We start from the raw sequence: 20,964 nt of genomic DNA, 5'->3' as shown, positions 1-20,964 counted from the left end.
ACCTGTACACAGCATCCAGTCGAAGCTATCAACTGCCTTTCCTCTCGGGAGCGTGACATGAGTCCACGTGGAGCATGGAGAGAGATCCTGTCAACTTCTTTCATGCTGCTGGTGTACTGGGAGGAACAATGGACAAGACATAATGGACTGTAAAGGACACTGGCAGCTCAGGTGAGAGGCATTATCAAGGCCCATCCACTTTGAACATGTGCCATTGGAAGGACGAACTGAAAATCTGAAGAAGAACATCAAGACGCGCCAGAAGGAGGAGTGCCTGGTCAGCCAGGAACTGCTTATTTGGGTTGTGGAGTTCTGCACACTGCGAAATGTAAAGTAATTGAGACTAAGAATGCATTGAGATACGGATCTGTCATTACTATGCCACTCTCGACAGTGTAAGGCAGGGATAAACTGGGGCTGTAATGATAAAAAGTTAATACTGGTAAAAACTGTCTATATTTGGTCCCGTTTGTAAATTTACATTCTAACTGTATAGGTGTGTGCTAAGTTGAGGGTCTTGAATTTGAGTGATAGACTTAAAGTGGACCACTGAAAACTGTCATTCTAAATGTGGGTTGTATAACGTTTATAGTCGGGGTTATATAAGAAATTGTGCAGACTATTCTTGCCATGCCATTACTGGGGCGGCAGGGTAGCCTAGTGGTTAGAGCGTTGGACTAGTAACTGGAAGGTTGCAAGTTCAAAACCCCGAGCTGACGAGGTACAAATCTGTCGTTCTACCCCTGAACAGGCAGTTAACCCACTGTTCCTAGGCCGTCATTGAAATTAAGAATTTGTTCTTTAACTGACTTGCTAAGTTAAATGAAGGTAAAATAAAATAAATAAAAATGACTGACCCTTGAAGACCCTTGAACCTGGTTAAATAAAGGTAAAATAAAAAAAAAGAAAAAAAAGAAGACGCCTCAGAACCCTGATGTATTTCCTGTCTGATGAAGACGATGATAATCCATAGCACCGAGGTAAAAACATTGAGTTAATAGTGCAGCATAGGCTCACGGTGGGGTTATGTGAATGGTGCTCCCAAGGTGGAGTTATAGGGGGCGCTCTTTTAATTTATGGATTAAAAAACGTGCCCGTTTTAAGCGCAATATTTTGTCACGAAAAGATGCTCGACTATGCATATAATTGGCAGCTTTGGAAAGAAAACACTCTAAGGTTTCCAAAACTGCAAAGATATTATCTGTGAGTGCCACAGTACTCATGCTACAGGCGAAACCAAGATCATACTTTAACCAGGAAATGGGCAGAATTTTCGAAGCTCTGTTTTCTATTGTCTCCTTATATGGCTGTGAATGCGCCGGGAATGAGCCTGCCCTTCCTATCGTTTCTCCAAGGTGTCTGCAGCATTGTGACGTATTTGTAGGCATATCATTGGAAGATTGGCCTTAAGAGACTACATTTACCACGGGTCCGCCCAGTGTCCTTCGTGTAAATTGGTGCGTAATCTTCAAGCTGCACGCAGTCATCCAGTGATTGAGAGGAGAGATATATCATGAAGAGATATGTGAAAAACACCTTGAGGATTGGTCCTAAACAACGTTTGCCATGTTTTAGTCGATATTATGGAGTTAATTTGGAAAAAAGTTTGACGTTTTGAAGACTGAATTTTCGTTTTTTTTTGGTAGCCAAACGTGACGCACCAAACGGAGCGATTTCTCCTAAACAAATAATCTTTCAGGAAAAACTGAGCATTTGCTATCTAACTGAGAGTCTCCTCATTGAAAACATCTGAAGTTCTTCAAAGGTAATGATTTTATTTGAATGATTTTCTGGTTTTTGTGAAAATATTGCCTGCTAATGCTAACGCTAAATGCTACGCTAGCTGCGCTAGCTGTTACACAAATGCTTATTTTGCAATGGTTGAGAAGCATATTTTGAAAATCTGAGATGACAGTGTTGTTAACAAAAGGCTAAGCTTGAGAGCTAGCATATTAATTTCATTTCATTTGCGATTTTCATGAATAGTTAAGTTGCGTTATGGTAATGAGCTTGAGGCTGTATTCACGATCCCGGATTCGGGATGGCTCGACGCAACAGGTTAAGGGCCTACTGTCATGGTGACTCATGTCCATAGGCTCACGGTGGGGGTTATGTGAATGGTGCTCCCAAGGTGGAGTTAAGGGCCTACCGTCATGGTGACTCTGTGGCAATATGTGTCTCAACAGAGCTATTGAGCTACATACTTTATCACCACACACAAGGCAATAGCTCTCCCATCAGTCAGTACTGGTACTGTCATATTGTGATCAGTATTAAAACATTTCCACCTCTCTTCTTCCATCTGTTACTGTACTGTCACATTGTGATCAATTGTCACGGTCGTCCTCCTCTTCATCTGAAGAGGAGAGGCGAGAAGGATCGGAGGACCAAAATGCGGCGTGGTATGTGTTCATGATGAAATTTAATAAAGAGAACACTGAACACTGAAACACTATACAAAAACAATAAACGAAATAACAACCGTGACGCTAATGAGAACTGTGCTGAAACATGCAATCAACATAGACAATCACCCACAAACAAACAGTGCAACCCAGGCTACCTAAGTATGATTCTCAATCAGAGACAACTAAAGACACCTGCCTCTGGTTGAGAACCATACTAGGCCGAAACATAGAAATACCCAAAACCTAGAAAATCAAACATAGACTGCCCACCCCAACTCACGCTGTTACTGTACTGCCACATTGTGATCAATATTAAAACATTTCCACCTCTCTTCCATCTGGTTGATGATCCTTTATTAGTCACATCTTTTCATTCAGTTGAATTGAGTTTACACACAAACAAGATTGTTGTGTCAAGAATTTGACAAATAAACATTCTACAATATTTACAAACACCAAGACGCCCAATATCAACACGATCAATGATTTCTAAATGAAACCAGTTTTTACAATACAGTGTGGTGATTCATTCTATTAATGAATGACTCTAGTTGACAATGTCTGTCAACTTCAATGGTGTTTATTCAAGAATATTTGCAATCATATGTTTACACACTAGAGAGATACTCTACATTGTTGCTCCAGTGTGTCTTACTGTCATGCCCTGATCTGTTTCACCTGTCCTTGTGATTGTCTCCACCCACTCCAGGTGTCGCTCATTTTCCCCAGTGTATTTATCGCTGTGTTTCCTGTCTCCCTGTACCAGTGTATTTATCCCTGTGTTTCCTGTCTCTCTGGGCCAGTGTATTTATCCCTGTGTTTCCCTGGTGTATATATCCCTGTGTTTCCTGTCTCTCTGTACCAGTGTATTTATCCCTGTGTTTCCTGTCTCTCTGTACCAGTGTATTTATCCCTGTGTTTCCTGTCTCTCTGTACCAGTGTATTTATCCCTGTGTTTCCTGTCTCTCTGTACCAGTGTATTTATCCCTGTGTTTCCTGTCTATCTGTACCAGTGTATTTATCCCTGTGTTTCCTGTCTCTCTGTTCCAGTGTATTTATCCCTGTGTTTCTTGTCTCTCTGTACCAGTGTATTTATCCCTGTGTTTCCTGTCTCTCTGTTCCAGTGTATTTATCCCTGTGTTTCCTGTCTCTCTGTACCAGTGTATTTAGCCCTGTGTTTCCTGTCTCTATGGGACAGTGTATTTATCCCTGTGTTTCCCCACTGTATTTATCCCTGTGTTTCCTGTCTCTCTGTACCAGTGTATTTATCCCTGTGTTTCCTGTCTCTCTGTACCAGTGTATTTAGCCCTGTGTTTCCTGTCTCTCTGGGACAGTGTATTTATCCCTGTGTTTCCTGTCTCTCTGTGCCAGTGTATTTATCCCTGTGTTTCCTGTCTCTCTGTGCCGGTGTATTTATCCCTGTGTTTCCTGTCTCTCTGTACCAGTGTATATATCCCTGTGTTTCCTGTCTCTCTGTGCCAGTGTATTTATCCCTGTGTTTCCCTGGTGTATATATCCCTGTTTTTCCTGTCTCTCTGGGACAGTGTATATATCCCTGTGTTTCCTGTCGCTCTGTGCCAGTGTATTTATCCCTGTGTTTCCTGTCTCTCTGTACCAGTGTATTTATCCCTGTGTTTCCTGTCTCTCTGTTCCAGTGTATATATCCCTGTGTTTCCTGTCTCTCTGTGCCAGTGTATTTATCCCTGTGTTTCCTGTCTCTCTGGGACAGTGTATTTATCCCTGTGTTTCCTGTCTCTCTGGGACAGTGTATTTATCCCTGTGTTTCCTGTCTCTCTGTGCCAGTGTATTTATCCCTGTGTTTCCTGTCTCTCTGTGCCAGTGTATTTATCCCTGTGTTTCCTGTCTCTCTGGGCCAGTGTATTTATCCCTGTGTTTCCTGTCTCTCTGGGCCAGTGTATTTATCCCTGTGTTTCCCTGGTGTATATATCCCTGTGTTTCCTGTCTCTCTGGGCCAGTGTATTTATCCCTGTGTTTCCCTGGTGTATATATCCCTGTGTTTCCTGTCTCTCTGTACCAGTGTATTTATCCCTGTGTTTCCTGTCTCTCTGTGACAGTTCGTCTTGTATGTTTCCAAGTCAACCAGAGGTTTTCCCCTTCTCCTGCTTTTTGCATTCTCCTTTTTCTAGTCCTCCTGGTTTTGGCCCTTGCCTGTTTCTGGACTTTGTACCCTCCTACCTGACCATTCTGCCTGCCTTGACCACAAACCTGTCTGCCACTCTGCACCTAATGGTTTTGACCTTTTTGCCTGTCCACGACCCTTTGGATTAATAAACACTGTAAGACTCCAACCATCTGACTCCTGTGTCCACATTTGGGTCTGGCCTTGTTCCTTGACACTTACTGAACATGACCATGATTAGAGTGAAACATCATTTTGTGTTTGACACAGGGACCACCTGACACAAGGACACTGAGGAGTCATCATACCAAACCCTAAACCCTGGATAGAGGGGCTCAGTGAATGTGGAGGTGAATGTGTACAGGTGGGTCAGTGTGTCAGAGGAGACTCTGTAGAAGGACAGAGTGCCGGCTGGCGAGTCCAGATACACTCCTACTCTGTGGGAGCTGGAGGAGGGGACGTCTATGTGAATATTATTGTGCCTGGCAGTGTAACGGTTGTCAGAGCAGAACAGACTCCAGGACTTGTCATTGTATCCAATCCTACTGTCATCATCCTCTCCTCTCCTGTTGATTCCTTTATATGTCACTCCTATATCAGCCCCACTCCCACTCCTCTCTACTTCCCAGTAACAGCGCCCAGTCAGACCCTCTCTACACAGCACCTGGTACCAGTCCTCAAATCTATCTGGGTGATCAGGATACGGCTGCTTCTCTCTCCTACGTGTCACCTTTCTGTTCTCCTCAGACAGAGAGAGGAGTCTGTTTACTGTGTTTGGGTCCAGTGTGAGATCACAGACATCTGATGGATGAAACCAGACACAATATTAGAAATCATCATCATTCACATTAGAATGTTAACTCACTTTTCACTAATTAATTTAATGTAGATGTTTCTAGGTATCAAAAGGAGAAGTTAAGGTAACGTGAGACTTGTTGAATATGTTATTCTGTATGGTAATATAAAACACACTTATTCACATTCATTTCACACACACATTTCTTATGTAACACGAACACGCCACACACACACACACACACACACACAGGGAGACACACACATTGTCAAAGCAACTCTTTGTCAACTTTGGTGTCCCTGATTTCTGCTTCTGTAATCATGGTGGTCTTTGGTGGTCTTGCCTTAACTTGACTTAACTTGAATCCTGACTTAACTTGAATTAAGACTTATTCTTAGTCATATTCGTCACATCAGTCAAGACTCACATTTTCTAAGCCCAGGTTTCATTGTGTACTCTCCACCATGCTCCACACTGTAGCGGTAAGCAGAAGAACAGACAGTCATTGAGTGATACACGTGAACTCTCTCTCACACACACACACACACACACACACACACACACACAAACAGTCAGCATATAACTTTGTCTAAGTGATGGTAAGAGTGTTTGTCTTAACTAGCCTGATAAGTCAAACATGTCTGATATGAACATTGACATAAACCCTCTACATACTTGAGTTTCTCCAGTCTGCAGTGTGGATCCTCCAGTCTAGCAGAGAGCAGTCTGACTCCTGAGTCTCCTGGGTGATTGTAGCTCAGGTCCAGCTCTCTCAGGTGTGAGGGGTTTGACCTCAGAGCTGAGACCAGAGAGGCACAGCCTTCCTCTGTGACTAGACAGCGTGACAGCCTGCAAAGAGTCAAATCATATTAAATTCACTCTGCTATTTTTTGGTGGTGAAAAGTGGCAGTATATTTTTTTCTAAATATTCAGATTCATCAGTGTCCTGAAACCTCCCATATCTATTCATAAATGGATGTTTCATTTTTTGAAATGAGAATTGATCAAAGTATTGCCTGCAGATAGAAACATGTATAGTACAGATATTATAATAGACTGACCAGACCAGTTTAAAAAGCAGAATCAGTCAGAAGACAGACAGTGAGGTATCAGATTGATTGTATTGCGTATACAGTCCACACCATATCTATTTAGACAGTGAGGTATCAGATTTAGATTGTATTGAGTATACAGTCCACAGAGGCTACAACAAAACATGCTAACCTCTCACCATTACCAATAACAGAGGCTACAACAAAACATGCTAACCTCTCACCATTACCAATAACAGAGGCTACAACAAAACATGCTAACCTCTCACCATTACCAATTACAGAGGCTACAACAAAACATGCTAACCTCTCACCATTACCAATAACAGAGACTACAACAAAACATACTAACCTCTCACCATTACCAATAACAGAGACTACAACAAAACATACTAACCTCTCACCATTACCAATAACAGAGGCTACAACAAAACATGCTAACCTCTCACCATTACCAATAACAGAGGGGTATGATCCTTGTGTCACGCCCTGGCCTTAGTTATCTTTGTTTTCTTTATTATTTTGGTTAGGCCAGGGTGTGACATGGGTGGTTGGTTTAGTTTTGTATTGTCTAGGGGTTTTTAGATGTCTAGGGTTTTTTAGAAGTCTAGGTTTTTTTTTATGTCTATGGTTGCCTAGATTGGTTCTCAATCAGAGGCAGCTGTTTATCGTTGTCTCTGATTGGGGATGATATTTAAGTAGCCATAATCCTTGGGTATTTTGTGGGATGTTATTCTGTGTTTAGTTACCTGTCTGCACTAGCCATATTAGCTTCACGGTTCGTTGTTTTGTTCAGTGTTTCGTTCATTCATTAAATAAGTATGTACGCTTATCACGCCTTGGTCTCCTCATTATGACGGCCTCTAACTTGTGCCTCATCATTCTTGATTCATTCAATATTATTCATCATCATGGTAGCATCCACATGAATGTGGAAGTGTTCAGAAACGTCTTCTATTCTTGCTGACAATACAAGTGAAGTGACTCCAAAATGACAGGACATTATTCACCATTCAGTTTATATTAGGAAAAACATCTAAAACACAACCAAGACAAACTGCTAATACATTCAACAAGTTTGTAGAATCACAAGTTTGAAGGCCAAACACTAAACTTTTGATTAAATGGATTTGTCCAAATAATTACAACTTTTTCAAATGGGAGAACTACATACATAAAGTGCTTTCCTTTCTAAACAGTACAAAAAAAAAATATATATATATATATATATATGTATATACACATATAATATACCAGTCAAACATTTGGACACACCACATCATTCAAAGGGTTTTCTTTATCTTTACTGTTTATTTTTCTACAGGTTGGGTGGGGGGTTATAAATGGCATCCTGTTCCGTTGTTCTGTGGAGAAAAGCTGAAGACAGGGGAGACTAAACATCTACCAGCACAACATCTTGATTTGATATTTTTCTTCCCCGATTTGCTTTGGATTTTCTGTTATTGAAGAAAATAAAATGCTAACAAGTCTAAAACTTTGCACCTGAGCTGGAATAATATATTATGACCTTTCTCTTCATCACAAAGTTTTTTTTTTTTTTTTTTTCACTTTTACTAATTGTGTTTTATTCTTATATTCTCCTACATTCCTTTCACATTTCCACAAACTTCAAAGTGTTTATTGTATATATGGTTATATTATATCGTGGAACACACTCTTCAAAAGGTTAAAAACCTCAGCATTGTGGCCTTGGCTGTGCAACGTCATAGCCTTGTTTTGTTAATGTAGCAGACAAGATACTCTTATTTCCCCGAGCCCTTAACACAGTCAAGACAACCATTTTATTTGATAGTGAAAAGTTGATGTAATACAGTGCCTTGCGAAAGTATTCGGCCCCCTTGAACTTTGCGACCTTTTGCCACATTTCAGGCTTCAAACATAAAGATATAAAACTGTATTTTTTTGTGAAGAATCAACAACAAGTGGGACACAATCATGAAGTGGAACGACATTTATTGGATATTTCAAACTTTTTTTTACTTTCGCAAGGCACTGTAACTGAGACCCTCCACTAATGTTAAACATCTGACTGAGATGTGATCTCTGACTCTAACTGAGACCCTCCACTAATGTTAAACATCTGACTGAGATGTGATCTCTGACTCTAACTGACTCTTGTATAATAGAAGTATTCAGTCTGTCTCTATGTTCAGTCCAACCCTAATGAAAGCTCCAAGGCTGAACTCATTGTTTTTAATACTAAATAAACACTGTTTATTGAAATGTCACTTGTTTCCCTATAATAGTGGGCAGAATGTATAGCAGTTCTGTATCCCCTAAATGAACCTGATGAAACAAATGAACTTTGAACTCTTTAAATTAGACATAAGTGAATATGCTAAATGTGTTTTCATAAACATCTCTACCTATCTAAGTGTTTTCATAAACATCTCTACCTATCTAAGTGTTTCCATAAACATCTCTACCTATCTAAAAGTGTTTCCATAAACATCTCTACCTATCTAAAAGTGTTTCCATAAACATCTCTACCTATCTAAATGTGTTTCAGTAAACATATCTACCTATCTAAAAGTGTTTTCATAAACATCTCTACCTATCTAAAAGTGTTTTCATAAACATCTCTACCTATCTAAAAGTGTTTTCATAAACATCTCTACCTATCTAAAAGTGTTTTCATAAACATCTCTACCTATCTAAATGTGTTTCAGTAAACATCTCTACCTATCTAAATGTGTTTTAAGAAACATCTCTACCTATCTGCACATTAATGAGGAAGAACAGTTTGGATGGAAAGTTAAACCTCCATCAGAAACACCCTTCAGAGGAAGACTACTGGCTCCACCACATGGTAGTAGAAGGTCGACACAGAGGAAGACTACTGGCTCCACCACATGGTAGTAGAAGGTCGACACAGAGGAAGACTACTGGCTCCACCACATGGTAGTAGAAGGTCGACACAGAGGAAGACTACTGGCTCCACCACATGGTAGTAGAAGGTCGACACAGAGGAAGACTACTGGCTCCACCACATGGTAGTAGAAGGTCGACACAGAGGAAGACTACTGGCTCCACCACATGGTAGTAGAAGGTCGACACAGAGGAAGACTACTGGCTCCACCACATGGTAGTAGAAGGTCGACACAGAGGAAGACTACTGGCTCCACCACATGGTAGTAGAAGGTCGACACAGAGGAAGACTACTGGCTCCACCACATGGTAGTAGAAGGTCGACACAGAGGAAGACTACTGGCTCCACCACATGGTAGTAGAAGGTCGACACAGAGGAAGACTACTGGCTCCACCACATGGTAGTAGAAGGTCGACACAGAGGAAGACTACTGGCTCCACCACATGGTAGTAGAAGGTCGACACAGAGGAAGACTACTGGCTCCACCACATGGTAGTAGAAGGTCGACACAGAGGAAGACTACTGGCTCCACCACATGGTAGTAGAAGGTCGACACAGAGGAAGACTACTGGCTCCACCACATGGTAGTAGAAGGTCGACACAGAGGAAGACTACTGGCTCCACCACATGGTAGTAGAAGGTCGACACAGAGGAAGACTACTGGCTCCACCACGTGGTAGTAGAAGGTCGACACAGAGGAAGACTACTGGCTCCACCACATGGTAGTAGAAGGTCGACACAGAGGAAGACTACTGGCTCCACCACATGGTAGTAGAAGGTCGACACAGAGGAAGACTACTGGCTCCACCACATGGTAGTAGAAGGTCGACACAGAGGAAGACTACTGGCTCCACCACATGGTAGTAGAAGGTCGACACAGAGGAAGACTACTGGCTCCACCACATGGTAGTAGAAGGTCGACACAGAGGAAGACTACTGGCTCCACCACATGGTAGTAGAAGGTCGACACAGAGGAAGACTACTGGCTCCACCACATGGTAGTAGAAGGTCGACACAGAGGAAGACTACTGGCTCCACCACATGGTAGTAGAAGGTCGACACAGAGGAAGACTACTGGCTCCACCACATGGTAGTAGAAGGTCGACACAGAGGAAGACTACTGGCTCCACCACATGGTAGTAGAAGGTCGACACAGAGGAAGACTACTGGCTCCACCACATGGTAGTAGAAGGTCGACACAGAGGAAGACTACTGGCTCCACCACATGGTAGTAGAAGGTCGACACAGAGGAAGACTACTGGCTCCACCACATGGTAGTAGAAGGTCGACACAGAGGAAGACTACTGGCTCCACCACATGGTAGTAGAAGGTCGACACAGAGGAAGACTACTGGCTCCACCACATGGTAGTAGAAGGTCGACACAGAGGAAGACTACTGGCTCCACCACATGGTAGTAGAAGGTCGACACAGAGGAAGACTACTGGCTCCACCACGTGGTAGTAGAAGGTCGACACAGAGGAAGACTACTGGCTCCACCACGTGGTAGTAGAAGGTCGACACAGAGGAAGACTACTGGCTCCACCACGTGGTAGTAGAAGGTTGACACAGAGGAAGACTACTGGCTCCACCACGTGGTAGTAGAAGGTCGACACAGAGGAAGACTACTGGCTCCACCACGTGGTAGTAGAAGGTCGACACAGAGGAAGACTACTGGCTCCACCACGTGGTAGTAGAAGGTCGACACAGAGGAAGACTACTGGCTCCACCACATGGTAGTAGAAGGTCGACACAGAGGAAGACTACTGGCTCCACCACATGGTAGTAGAAGGTCGACACAGAGGAAGACTACTGGCTCCACCACGTGGTAGTAGAAGGTCGACACAGAGGAAGACTACTGGCTCCACCACATGGTAGTAGAAGGTCGACACAGAGGAAGACTACTGGCTCCACCACGTGGTAGTAGAAGGTCGACACAGAGGAAGACTACTGGCTCCACCACATGGTAGTAGAAGGTCGACACAGAGGAAGACTACTGGCTCCACCACATGGTAGTAGAAGGTCGACACAGAGGAAGACTACTGGCTCCACCACATGGTAGTAGAAGGTCGACACAGAGGAAGACTACTGGCCCCACCACATGGTAGTAGAAGGTCGACACAGAGGAAGACTACTGGCTCCACCACATGGTAGTAGAAGGTCGACACAGAGGAAGACTACTGGCTCCACCACATGGTAGTAGAAGGTCGACACAGAGGAAGACTACTGGCTCCACCACATGGTAGTAGAAGGTCGACACAGAGGAAGACTACTGGCTCCACCACATGGTAGTAGAAGGTCGACACAGAGGAAGACTACTGGCTCCACCACATGGTAGTAGAAGGTCGACACAGAGGAAGACTACTGGCTCCACCACATGGTAGTAGAAGGTCGACACAGAGGAAGACTACTGGCTCCACCACATGGTAGTAGAAGGTCGACACAGAGGAAGACTACTGGCTCCACCACATGGTAGTAGAAAGTCGACACAGAGGAAGACTACTGGCTCCACCACATGGTAGTAGAAGGTCGACACAGAGGAAGACTACTGGCTCCACCACATGGTAGTAGAAGGTCGACACAGAGGAAGACTACTGGCTCCACCACATGGTAGTAGAAGGTCGACACAGAGGAAGACTACTGGCTCCACCACATGGTAGTAGAAGGTCGACACAGAGGAAGACTACTGGCTCCACCACATGGTAGTAGAAGGTCGACACAGAGGAAGACTACTGGCTCCACCACATGGTAGTAGAAGGTCGACACAGAGGAAGACTACTGGCTCCACCACATGGTAGTAGAAGGTCGACACAGAGGAAGACTACTGGCTCCACCACATGGTAGTAGAAGGTCGACACAGAGGAAGACTACTGGCTCCACCACATGGTAGTAGAAGGTCGACACAGAGGAAGACTACTGGCTCCACCACATGGTAGTAGAAGGTCGACACAGAGGAAGACTACTGGCTCCACCACATGGTAGTAGAAGGTCGACACAGAGGAAGACTACTGGCTCCACCACATGGTAGTAGAAGGTCGACACAGAGGAAGACTACTGGCTCCACCACATGGTAGTAGAAGGTCGACACAGAGGAAGACTACTGGCTCCACCACATGGTAGTAGAAGGTCGACACAGAGGAAGACTACTGGCTCCACCACATGGTAGTAGAAGGTCGACACAGAGGAAGACTACTGGCTCCACCACATGGTAGTAGAAGGTCGACACAGAGGAAGACTACTGGCTCCACCACATGGTAGTAGAAGGTCGACACAGAGGAAGACTACTGGCTCCACCACATGGTAGTAGAAGGTCGACACAGAGGAAGACTACTGGCTCCACCACATGGTAGTAGAAGGTCGACACAGAGGAAGACTACTGGCTCCACCACATGGTAGTAGAAGGTCGACACAGAGGAAGACTACTGGCTCCACCACATGGTAGTAGAAGGTCGACACAGAGGAAGACTACTGGCTCCACCACATGGTAGTAGAAGGTCGACACAGAGGAAGACTACTGGCTCCACCACATGGTAGTAGAAGGTCGACACAGAGGAAGACTACTGGCTCCACCACATGGTAGTAGAAGGTCGACACAGAGGAAGACTACTGGCTCCACCACATGGTAGTAGAAGGTCGACACAGAGGAAGACTACTGGCTCCACCACATGGTAGTAGAAGGTCGACACAGAGGAAGACTACTGGCTCCACCACATGGTAGTAGAAGGTCGACACAGAGGAAGACTACTGGCTCCACCACATGGTAGTAGTAACTTTGAACCATCCAGCTTCATGGCTACAGGCAGTTAGTATTTTTTTTAAAAGGAGCAGATCCAGCGGTTATTAAAGTAATGATTTGCTTATTTGAGCTGTTCTTGCCATAATATGGACTTGGTATTTTACCAAATAGGGCTATCATCTCCATACCCCCCTACCAAACGCATTAAGATGGAAATAAATTCCACAAATTAACTTTTAAGAAGGCACACCTGTTCATTGAAATGCATTCCAGGTGACTACCTCATGAACCTGGTTGAGAGAATGCCAAGCTGTACTGTCACCTAATACAACATATTCTATCTCAAATCCAACATGCGGGAGCAAAGCACCAAATGTAAAACTGTAATCTTCACTGTCCAAACACATATGGTGTGGACTATGTGTGTCTGGTAAACACATGTGGATCTGGTGAACAGTTATCACTTGTTGACCAACTACAGGAATACTGACCTCAGAGTCTCCAGTTTACAGTGGGGATTCCCCAGTCCAGCAGAGAGCAGGTCCACTCCTGAATCCTTCAGGTCATTGTTACTCAGATCCAACTCTCTCAGGTGTGAGGGGTTTGACATCAGAGCTGAGACCAGAGAAGCACAGCCTTCCTCAGTGACTCCACAGCCTGACAGCCTGACAAAGAGATCATCATGACTTCACAAACACACTGTTAATTTAACACCAGTAGTGTAGAAGGACAATGGCAGATGCATTTGGCTTTTTCTCTCAAACAACATATAGATTCATCTTTCGTCTCCTAGAATTGTATGGTCATATTGTTATACTAATGTGAAAATCAATGCATTTACTCAATATGTTTTTCAATATAATATTATATACATATTATAATACATATTATTCTCTAAACTGAATTTCTTCCTGGTGATTAGTTCTTATATGTAACTTTATTCACTCACAGAGCAGCTCTGGAGGCTTTGACCACTGGCAGCAGCCTCAAAAGACCTTCCTCTGATCTGGAGTATTTCTTCAGGTCAAACACATCCAGCTCCTTTTCTGAAGTCAGCAACACAAAGACCAGAGCTGACCACTGTCCAGGTGACAGGTTGCGTTCTGAGAGACTTCCTGAGCTCAGGTAGCTTTGGATCTCCTCCACTAGAGAATGGTCATTCAGTTCATTCAGACAGTGGAACAGATTGATGCACCTCTCTGGAGAGGGATTCTCCCTGATCTTCTCCTTGATGTACTTGACTGTTTCTTCATGGCTCTGTGAGCTGCTTCTTGTCTTTGTCAGTAGACCTCGTAAGTGCTTCTGATTGGACTCCATTGAGAGGCCCAGAAGGAAGCGGAGGAAAAGGTCCAGGTTTCCTGTCTCACTTTGTAAGGCTTTATCCACAGCACTCTTGTAGAAAGTAACTGCAGGCTCGTCTTTTGTTCGCGGTTTGTCCATTAGATTCTCATTGTTGTTGAGGAACACATATACAGCAGCCAGAAACTCCTGAATGCTCAGATGAACAAAGCAGTACACCTTGTCCTGGTACAGCCCACATTCCTCTTTAAAGAGCTGTGTGCACAATCCTGAGTACACTGAGGCTTCAATCACATCAATGCCAGCCTCTTTCAGGTCTTCTTCATAGAAAATCAGATTGCCATTCACAAGCTGTTGAAAAGCCAGTTTTCCCAGTGACAGAATGCTCTCTTCATTCCAGTGTGGACCTGTCTCTTCTTTCCCAATATACTTTTCATTCTTCTGTTTGGTATGAAACACAACAAGGTGTGTGTACATCTCAGTCAGAGTCTTGGGCATCTCTTCTAACTTATGTTCCAGCATGTGTTCAAGGACTGTTGCAGAAATCCAACAGAAGACTGGAATGTGGCACATGATGTGGAGGCTCCTTGATGTCTTTACGTGTGAGATGATTCTGCTGGCCAGGTCCTCAGCACTGAATCTCTTCCTGAAGTACTCCTCCTTCTGTGGGTCATTGAACCCTCGTACCTCTGTAACCTGGTCAACACACACTGAAGGGATCTTATTGGCTGCTGCAGGTCGGGTAGTTATCCAGAGGAGAGCAGAGGAAAGCAGATTTCCCTTGATGAGATTTGTCAGCAGAACATCCACTGAGGTTGACTCTGTGACGTCACAACAGATCTTGTTCTTCTGGAAGTCTAGGGGCAGTCGGCACTCATCCAGACCATCAAAGATGAACAGAACTTTGTACTTGTTGTAGTTGGAGATTCTTGATTGTTTGGTTTCCATTGAGAAGTGATTGAGAAGTTCAATGAAAGTGTGTTTGTCCCCTTTCATCAAATTCAGCTCCCGGAAAGGGAATGAAAATACAAATTGGACATCCTGATTTGCTTTTCCTTCAGCCCAGTCCAGGATGAACTTCTGCACAGAGACTGTTTTTCCAATGCCAGCGACTCCCTTTGTCAGCACAGTTCTGATAAGTTTGTCTTGTCCAGTTAAGGGTTTGAAGATGTCGTTACATTTGATTGCAGTCTCTGGTCTTGCTTGTTTCCTGGTTGTTGTCTCAATCTGTCTCAGCTCATGTTCATTATTGACCTCTCCTGTTCCACCCTCTGTGATGTAGAGCTCTGTGTAGATCTTATTGAGAAGTGTTGGGTTTCCTTGTTTAGCGATCCCCTCAAATACACATTGAAACTTCTTCTTTAGATTAGATTTGAGTTCACGTTGGCAAATCACAGCAAGCTCATCTGAATCTAGAAATAACACAGAGGATATTAATATTACGTCTGTTTTAATGTCTACAGTATTGTAGGACTGTTATAAAGTTTTCAATTATAACACTTTCTTAACTGACTGTATAAATGTGTAAATGTTTTCATAATGCATTACAGACTGGTGTGACTGATTATATTATTATTGGTATTATTGATGGTATTATTAATGTTGTCTCTCTCTCTAAATTAATCACCACAACACATCCCTGCTGCTACTTGATGAGGTCACTAGGTGTTGTGTTGAGGCAGCTACAATATCATTGAGTTACACAGCTACTTTAGCTGTACTTTACCTACAGCTTTTAAATGTTATAAAACAGCATTCAATATGAGGCAGACAGCTCTTACTTTTCTCCAGTGTGTCAGCAAGCTCCTTCAAGTTCATTTTCCTCAGGATGTGCAGTGTGATCTTCAGAGCCCCCTCTCTGGCACTGCTCTCCTGCTTCTCATTTTCAGCGTCCACCACTTCCTTATCCTGCTTCTTACTCTCAAAGCCTTCTGGGAGTTCTGGACTAAGAATCCTCTTGAACGTCTTCAGCTCGTTCTTCACAAATGTCATAATTTTCTCTTCAAGCAACTGAAATAAATAAAGTAAATAAGTTAAGCAAGAGAATAAATGCTTTCTCATTAACACAATAATGTATGATTGACAGATCAACTTTACTTGAGGTTAACAAAAACAAATGTACATAACAGGACCACATACACTGAATATGGAGGCCAGGTCTGTTTGATGACTCTGGGAAGACTGACCACTGAGAATCTCTGACTCTGATCTCTCCTGTTGGTTTCTGTGGACAAAACATGAGATTACATCCCCTCATCCAGGGAGTACACACACACACACACACACACACACACACACACACACACACACACACACACAGAGATGCACACACACACCGGGAGGGAATGTTGTGTTTGTTTAATATTGTTTTAGGACTATGAAAATGGACAAAATGATTAGCCTATGGATTATGAAAACAACATCAATAAATGGGAAAAGAGGAGAAATGACGAGAGACAGTGTTGTTTAACTCACTGACCAGGACCCATGAGTTCTTCTTACCTTTGTTCAGTAGAAAAGTCTCCCTCTCTAAAGTTTAAAGGTTGACCCATAGACTTGTCACTCTTCATGGACACACAGCTGGGAACAGGGGAGGCTGGTCTCTCCTGCTTGATTGGGCTTCAACACAACAGAGACAAACATTACATCTCTCATCTACTCTGAGCTCAGATGGGGAAACATAAGAAGAGTTTCATTCTAAAATGCTTCATACCACTTTTCAGAAATGTTTGTACATTTTATTTGATTTCGTAGACATTATGAAAGAGATTGGTGTGTTTTTCAGTAGCTAATCATGGGCAGAAAAGTGTTACAGTTTTTTGGGATTGCAATCAGGTGTTTTCCCTTAGCACTATAAAAAGCAGCAGGTGAGTTCATCGGTCTTCAAGCACAATGGAAAGAGTCAGAGAAAGAGTAAGACGAGGAGGAGGAAGAGGACGAGGAGGACAAGGAGGACGAGGAGGAGGACGAGGAAGAGAACGAGGAGGACGAGGAGGAGAACGAGGAGGACGAGGAGGAGGAAGAGGAAGACAAGAAGGTGCTCAAAGAGGACCGAATCTGACAAATGAGATCCGTGCAACACTGTTGCGTGGAGGGATGCTGGACTGTGAGTATAGTATACTATTGAATATAGGTTTTTTTTTTGAGGGTCAGGGGGAAGGCCTGTTCACAGCAAGAGAGGGAGATAGTAAACACGTTTTTGGCCAACAATGCTATAACACTCAAGCAGCTCCAAGCTAACATTGTCAATAACCACGCCATTTTCAACGATATCCATCAGGTCTCAACATCAACACTGGCACGCATCCTAAAAAAAAACATATTCAAATGAAGCAAATTTATTGAGTGAAATCAGTAGTACTGCTAGGTTTTACACAGTAATAATATACATCTGCCTCACTCTCAGAGAAATCAGTAGTACTGCTAGGTTTGACACAGTAATAATATATATCTGCCTCACTCTCAGAGAAATCAGTAGTACTGCTAGGTTTTACACAGTAATAATATATATCTGCCTCACTCTCAGAGAAATCAGTAGTACTGCTAGGTTTTACACAGTTTTACACAGTAATAATATATATCTGCCTCACTCTCAGAGAAATCAGTAGTACTGCTAGGTTTTACACAGTAATAATATATATCTGCCTCACTCTCAGAGAAATCAGTAGTACTGCTAGGTTTTACACAGTAATAATATATATCTGCCTCACTCTCAGAGAAATCAGTAGTACTGCTAGGTTTTACACAGTAATAATATATATCTGCCTCACTCTCAGAGAAATCAGTAGTACTGCTAGGTTTTACACAGTAATAATATATATCTGCCTCACTCTCAGAGAAATCAGTAGTACTGCTAGGTTTTACACAGTAATAATATATATCTGCCTCACTCTCAGAGATATCAGTAGTACTGCTAGGTTTTACACAGTTTTACACAGTAATAATATATATCTGCCTCACTCTCAGAGATATCAGTAGTACTGCTAGGTTTTACAGTCAAATGTGACTGACTGGCTAAATTTGGGCTCCTGTGGCAACATTTGAAATTGTGTTTTTTACATTGGATAAAATTAGAGATTTTTATTTTTATTTTTCTTTATTTTATTTCATATTTATTTAACCAGGTTGGCCAGTTGAGAACACCTTTATTTACCCAGGTTGGCCAGTTGAGAACACCTTTATTTACCCAGGTTGGCCAGTTGAGAACACCTTTATTTACCCAGGTTGGCCAGTTGAGAACACCTTTATTTACCCAGGTTGGCCAGTTGAGAACACCGTTATTTACCCAGGTTGGCTAGTTGAGAACACCTTTATTTACCCAGGTTGGCCAGTTGAGAACACCTTTATTTACCCAGGTTGGCCAGTTGAGAACACCTTTATTTAACCAGGTTGGCCAGTTGAGAACACCTTTATTTAACCAGGTTGGCCAGTTGAGAACACCTTTATTTACCCAGGTTGGCCAGTTGAGAACACCTTTATTTACCCAGGTTGGCCAGTTGAGAACACCGTTATTTACCCAGGTTGGCTAGTTGAGAACACCTTTATTTACCCAGGTTGGCCAGTTGAGAACACCTTTATTTACCCAGGTTGGCCAGTTGAGAACACCTTTATTTAACCAGGTTGGCCAGTTGAGAACACCTTTATTTAACCAGGTTGGCCAGTTGAGAACACCTTTATTTACCCAGGTTGGCCAGTTGAGAACACCTTTATTTACCCAGGTTGGCCAGTTGAGAACACCTTTATTTACCCAGGTTGGCTAGTTGAGAACACCTTTATTTACCCAGGTTGGCCAGTTGAGAACACCTTTATTTACCCAGGTTGGCCAGTTGAGAACACCTTTATTTACCCAGGTTGGCCAGTTGAGAACACCTTTATTTAACCAGGTTGGCTAGTTGAGAACACCTTTATTTAACCAGGTTGGCCAGTTGAGAACACCTTTATTTACCCAGGTTGGCCAGTTGAGAACACCTTTATTTAACCAGGTTGGCCAGTTGAGAACACCTTTATTTACCCAGGTTGGCCAGTTGAGAACACCTTTATTTACCCAGGTTGGCCAGTTGAGAACACCTTTATTTAACCAGGTTGGCTAGTTGAGAACACCTTTATTTAACCAGGTTGGCCAGTTGAGAACACCTTTATTTAACCAGGTTGGCCAGTTGAGAACACCTTTATTTACCCAGGTTGGCCAGTTGAGAACACCTTTATTTACCCAGGTTGGCCAGTTGAGAACACCTTTATTTACCCAGGTTGGCTAGTTGAGAACACCTTTATTTACCCAGGTTGGCCAGTTGAGAACACCTTTATTTACCCAGGTTGGCCAGTTGAGAACACCTTTATTTAACCAGGTTGGCCAGTTGAGAACACCTTTATTTAACCAGGTTGGCCAGTTGAGAACACCTTTATTTACCCAGGTTGGCCAGTTGAGAACACCTTTATTTACCCAGGTTGGCCAGTTGAGAACACCTTTATTTACCCAGGTTGGCTAGTTGAGAACACCTTTATTTACCCAGGTTGGCCAGTTGAGAACACCTTTATTTACCCAGGTTGGCCAGTTGAGAACACCTTTATTTACCCAGGTTGGCCAGTTGAGAACACCTTTATTTAACCAGGTTGGCTAGTTGAGAACACCTTTATTTAACCAGGTTGGCCAGTTGAGAACACCTTTATTTACCCAGGTTGGCCAGTTGAGAACACCTTTATTTAACCAGGTTGGCCAGTTGAGAACACCTTTATTTACCCAGGTTGGCCAGTTGAGAACACCTTTATTTACCCAGGTTGGCCAGTTGAGAACACCTTTATTTAACCAGGTTGGCTAGTTGAGAACACCTTTATTTAACCAGGTTGGCCAGTTGAGAACACCTTTATTTAACCAGGTTGGCCAGTTGAGAACACCTTTATTTACCCAGGTTGGCCAGTTGAGAACAAGTTCTCATTTACAACTGCAACCTCGCCAACATAAAGCATAGCAGTGAGACACAAACAAGAACACAGACCCTCTATAACCACAGTGGTTATTATTTAGTCCTATAGTGCTGACCTGTTGACCCTCTATAACCACAGTGGTTATTATTTAGTCCTATAGTGCTGACCCTCTATAACCACAGTGGTTATTATTTACTCCTATAGTGTTGACCTGTTGACCCTCTATAACCACAGTGGTTATTATTTACTCCTATAGTGCTGACCTGTTGACCCTCTATAACCACAGTGATTATTATTTACTCCTATAGTGCTGACCTGTTGACCCTCTATAACCACAGTGGTTATTATTTAGTCCTATAGTGCTGACCTGTTGACCCTCTATAACCACAGTGATTATTATTTACTCCTATAGTGTTGACCCTCTATAACCACAGTGGTTATTATTTACTCCTATAGTGCTGACCCTCTATAACCACAGTGGTTATTATTTAGTCCTATAGTGCTGACCTGTTGACCCTCTATAACCACAGTGGTTATTATTTACTCCTATAGTGTTGACCTGTTGACCCTCTATAACCACAGTGATTATTATTTACTCCTATAGTGTTGACCCTCTATAACCACAGTGATTATTATTTACTCCTATAGTGTTGACCTGTTGACCCTCTATAACCACAGTGGTTATTATTTAGTCCTATAGTGCTGACCTGTTGGCCCTCTATA

At 42.9% G+C, this 20,964-nt stretch overlaps 2 protein-coding genes across 2 annotated transcripts in view; one reads left to right on the top strand and one right to left on the bottom strand.

Moving 5' to 3' along the window:
- Positions 1–20,964, top strand: part of LOC118937843 (NLR family CARD domain-containing protein 3-like) — a 303,083-nt gene that overhangs the window by 61,293 nt on the left and 220,826 nt on the right. The window lies entirely within an intron of this gene.
- The window catches only part of LOC110539186 (NLR family CARD domain-containing protein 3-like), an 808,883-nt gene continuing 792,530 nt past the window's right edge, over positions 4,612–20,964 (bottom strand). The window contains exons 4-10 of the mRNA XM_036939644.1: positions 16,459–16,543; positions 16,101–16,329; positions 13,970–15,731; positions 13,512–13,685; positions 6,020–6,193; positions 5,772–5,818; positions 4,612–5,349 (exon numbers count right to left, since the gene is read on the bottom strand). Coding sequence (XP_036795539.1) covers positions 4,799–5,349; positions 5,772–5,818; positions 6,020–6,193; positions 13,512–13,685; positions 13,970–15,731; positions 16,101–16,329; positions 16,459–16,543 — 3,022 coding nt within the window. The 3' untranslated portion in view covers positions 4,612–4,798. The remainder of the gene's footprint in view (positions 5,350–5,771; positions 5,819–6,019; positions 6,194–13,511; positions 13,686–13,969; positions 15,732–16,100; positions 16,330–16,458; positions 16,544–20,964) is intronic.

Source organism: Oncorhynchus mykiss, chromosome 12, assembly GCF_013265735.2.
Source record: "Oncorhynchus mykiss isolate Arlee chromosome 12, USDA_OmykA_1.1, whole genome shotgun sequence".
In the NCBI taxonomy this organism is placed as follows: Eukaryota; Metazoa; Chordata; class Actinopteri; order Salmoniformes; family Salmonidae; genus Oncorhynchus; species Oncorhynchus mykiss.
The sequence above is the reverse complement of the archived record's forward strand: the minus strand, read 5'-3'. Positions and strand labels throughout refer to the sequence as shown.